General features: G+C 36.4%; 1 protein-coding gene across 1 annotated transcript in view; it reads left to right on the top strand.

Moving 5' to 3' along the window:
- LOC107751778 (protein phosphatase 1 regulatory subunit 37) overlaps nt 1–3243 on the top strand; it is a 50506-nt gene that overhangs the window by 13134 nt on the left and 34129 nt on the right. Inside the window, exons 7-8 of the mRNA XM_016567551.1 lie at nt 1282–1410; nt 2385–2532. Of these exons, the coding sequence (XP_016423037.1) occupies nt 1282–1410; nt 2385–2532 (277 nt within the window). The remainder of the gene's footprint in view (nt 1–1281; nt 1411–2384; nt 2533–3243) is intronic.

The following is a 3243-nucleotide window of genomic DNA, read 5'->3' as shown; positions in this document are numbered from 1 at the left end:
AACATTAGTATACCACATAGATAAAAAAAAAAAAAAAAAATATATATATATATATATATATATATATATATATATATATATCCATAAAATAGGTTAATAATAATAAATATATTATTGAATTGTATTTTATTTAATATATATTTACAATATAGTAATGAAAGTAATGACTTGGTATAATGATTCCAATGGACCCTTTTCATATTTTTATTTTCTCAGAAGCATAAGTCGTCATAGTTGTATAAACCTGTAGTGAATGGAAACTATAAAAAAGTTTTCATTTGCCCCAATAGCAAAAGAAGAAGAAGAAAACTTTCCAAAAGAGGGGAAAAAATCTAGAGATTGATTACATTTATCAATAAACAAAGAAGTCAAATTTTTCGTTACTTCCTCAGCCTTTGTATTAGAAACACATAAAAAAAAAAATAATAATAAAAAAAATAAAACAAAATAAACACAAAGTACAGTGTCATGGATGTACATTATTATGTACATTATTGTTATTTTCTATGTAATATTATTATTATTACTATTACATTGAAAATAACAATACTTTGCTAGATTTCCGATGTCAATAATGTGAAAACGCAGTCTGTGAAAAGGGTCCTTGGGAACTTTTGAGTTTGGGATTGGAAATCTCTTCGAATGATTCATTAAAGGGGTCATATGATGTTGCTAAAAATAACATTATTTGGTGTATTTGGTGTAATGAAATGTGTTTATGCGGTTTAAGGTTAAAAAAACACATTATTTTCCACATACTGTACATTATTGTTTCTCCTCTATGCTCCGCCTTTCTGAAACGCGTCGATTTTTACAAAGCTCATCGGTCTGAAAAGCGAGGTGTGCTGTGATTGGCCAGCTATCCAGTGCATTGTGATTGGCCGAATACCTCAATTGTGTGACGGAAATGTTTTTTATGCACCAAGAGCTTGTAACACTCCAAAGAGAAAGGAAAAATTTAAATCGCATCATATGACCCCTTTAAAAGAGAGCGCTGCTTGAGTCATTTGTTCATGACTACAGGAAGCCGTGTTTTCTTAACATTATTTTGCGGTAGACGATCTTTTTATCTCAACACATTAAATTCGGACAGCGTGATGTTTCTTCAGCAGTCGCGTAGATTCCGTAGCGAAGATTTGCCCTACGCCAAACTACCGCATTCTTGGCACCAAATAAACAAAACTCTCACGCCATGCTCATGCCCGCTCCTAAGACTCGGTACAAAAATATTTCTTTTTTAATGTCAGGGTTCTGTTTACTTGTCAACATTGACTTATTTTCTTTCATAAGGGAGCATCATCTTTGCTAGATATGTTTTTGTACTATGAGTCAGCTACACACCTCGACATGTCCTCAAACTCAGGCATGGGATTCTCAGGTTGGCTGTCACTGTCACACCTCCTCCGACAGGTAAGATATGAATATTTCTACACCGCACATAAAATCCTACTGGCCAGTGAGTTGTGGCATAAATAATTAAGTTATAATATGCTGTTTTTTAACCGTTTATTATTGTAAAAATTATTATTTTAATCAAATAGCCTAATGAATGCTGTGCAAGTAAATGGATTTGGTTACTTTGTGATTCACATATTAATTAACAAAACAAACTAAACAATTTAAACCAAATAAATACGATTAAGAATTTGTATCTTTAATGCCTTTTAAGTCGACTCAACTGAAAAAAAAAATATATTTATTTATTCTTTAAATCATGGCACATTGTAAGTCTTGGCAACTTGACATTTTATCTAAAAATTAAATGAATTCAACTAAAAAATCTATGCAAACAGCTGCCTTCATTTTTTAAGTTCTATAACACGACTCATGTTTTAAATGTGTCATCAAGTGTGAACCGATACCTCACAGTGGTATTCAGATTGAATTGGAAGCAATGAATTACCATGCATCAAAGATGAAAATGTCCGCACTGCTGAATAAAGCCACATTCACACTTTGATTTTAATGGACATCATTATAGTCCGCATAAAACTCCTGACAATATGTGTTCATTTAGCAACAGCTCTAGATGAAAGACGGCATCACCTCATGGTGATGAGGACTTCAATGGTAAAAACCAAAGGCACGCTCTCAGGCAGTATTATATGAGATCAATCAAAATCTCTCAAGAATGGGAGAGAAGAAAAAAATCTGGACACTTTGAAGTGGTGGACTAAAGGATGAAACTCTGGAATGGCCTGCAGATCTTTGGGAACCTCCCGTCAGAATTGTTTTCCGGTTTTGACGTTTCTGCGTCTGTAGACAGGGAGTTTTTTTGATGAGAGAGGGTGAGACAGAGAGGCCAGTCCGCAGCGAGGGCAAAACCAGGCCTCTGAGTCTCTGTGTCTCTCTCTCTCTGATGGTTTGCTGTCTGGTCTCTTCAGAGTGGATGCCTGTGGAGGCTGGATGCTTGCAACATGCCTATGGTGGACTACGCCGCGCAGGCCTTGTCAAAAGCCCTTCTCACCAGCAGGCTGACAGTGCTACACCTTGAAAACACCTACCTGAGCGGCAAACCTCTCTTCACACTTGGTATGCCCAGCACACACCATCCACTTGAAGTGTACGCGATCTAAGAATGGAAGAAAGTTTGTGTGCTAACGGCCTGAGAATATGACCCTGTGCTGTGAAATGCAAATGATGCTAACCACCTATAGCTTGTTATGAGAGTGTGCCTGAGACTGAGAGACTGAAAGTGCAGTATATTGTGGTAGTCCAGTGTATGCTGCAGAGAGACACAGTTCTCCCCTGCTCCAGACTGAATTGTGTGGTGGATTATAGTTTGCCAAACTGAGATTCTGAGTTGTATATTAGCAGTGCCTTTTTATTATTTATTATTTATTTTTTATTATTTATCTCCTTTACTCTGGGACAGAGGATTGAAGTGTTCTTACCTTTTTTTCTCCTCTTAACTTTTTTTATTTCATTTATGCTTTTCCCTTTGTTACCTCCCCTCCTAATGTACGTAACAGGTTTTGTCTGGGAGAGAGGACATCTCTTACGTAAATATTAAACTGCAGCAACACCTACTGATCTTCCACTTAACACATCAAGAAAAACCAAACACAACCCTTAGTCCTCTCTAGAGAGTGAAATCCCCAAGCACGCCCCAGAGCTCAGGCAGGAGGCCGCTCACACCTCAGAGCTTCTTATATCTAGTGTCTGGTGTTCTCTTTTCTTTTGAAGTTTGTGGTGTCATAATGCCACAGTCTAAAGAGTTCCATGAAGTCTTCAAGAAAAAAA

The sequence above is a fragment of the Sinocyclocheilus rhinocerous genome, unplaced genomic scaffold (genome assembly GCF_001515625.1).
Source record: "Sinocyclocheilus rhinocerous isolate Xijiao unplaced genomic scaffold, SAMN03320098_v1.1 scaffold993, whole genome shotgun sequence".
In the NCBI taxonomy this organism is placed as follows: domain Eukaryota; kingdom Metazoa; phylum Chordata; class Actinopteri; order Cypriniformes; family Cyprinidae; genus Sinocyclocheilus; species Sinocyclocheilus rhinocerous.
The sequence above is the reverse complement of the archived record's forward strand: the minus strand, read 5'-3'. Positions and strand labels throughout refer to the sequence as shown.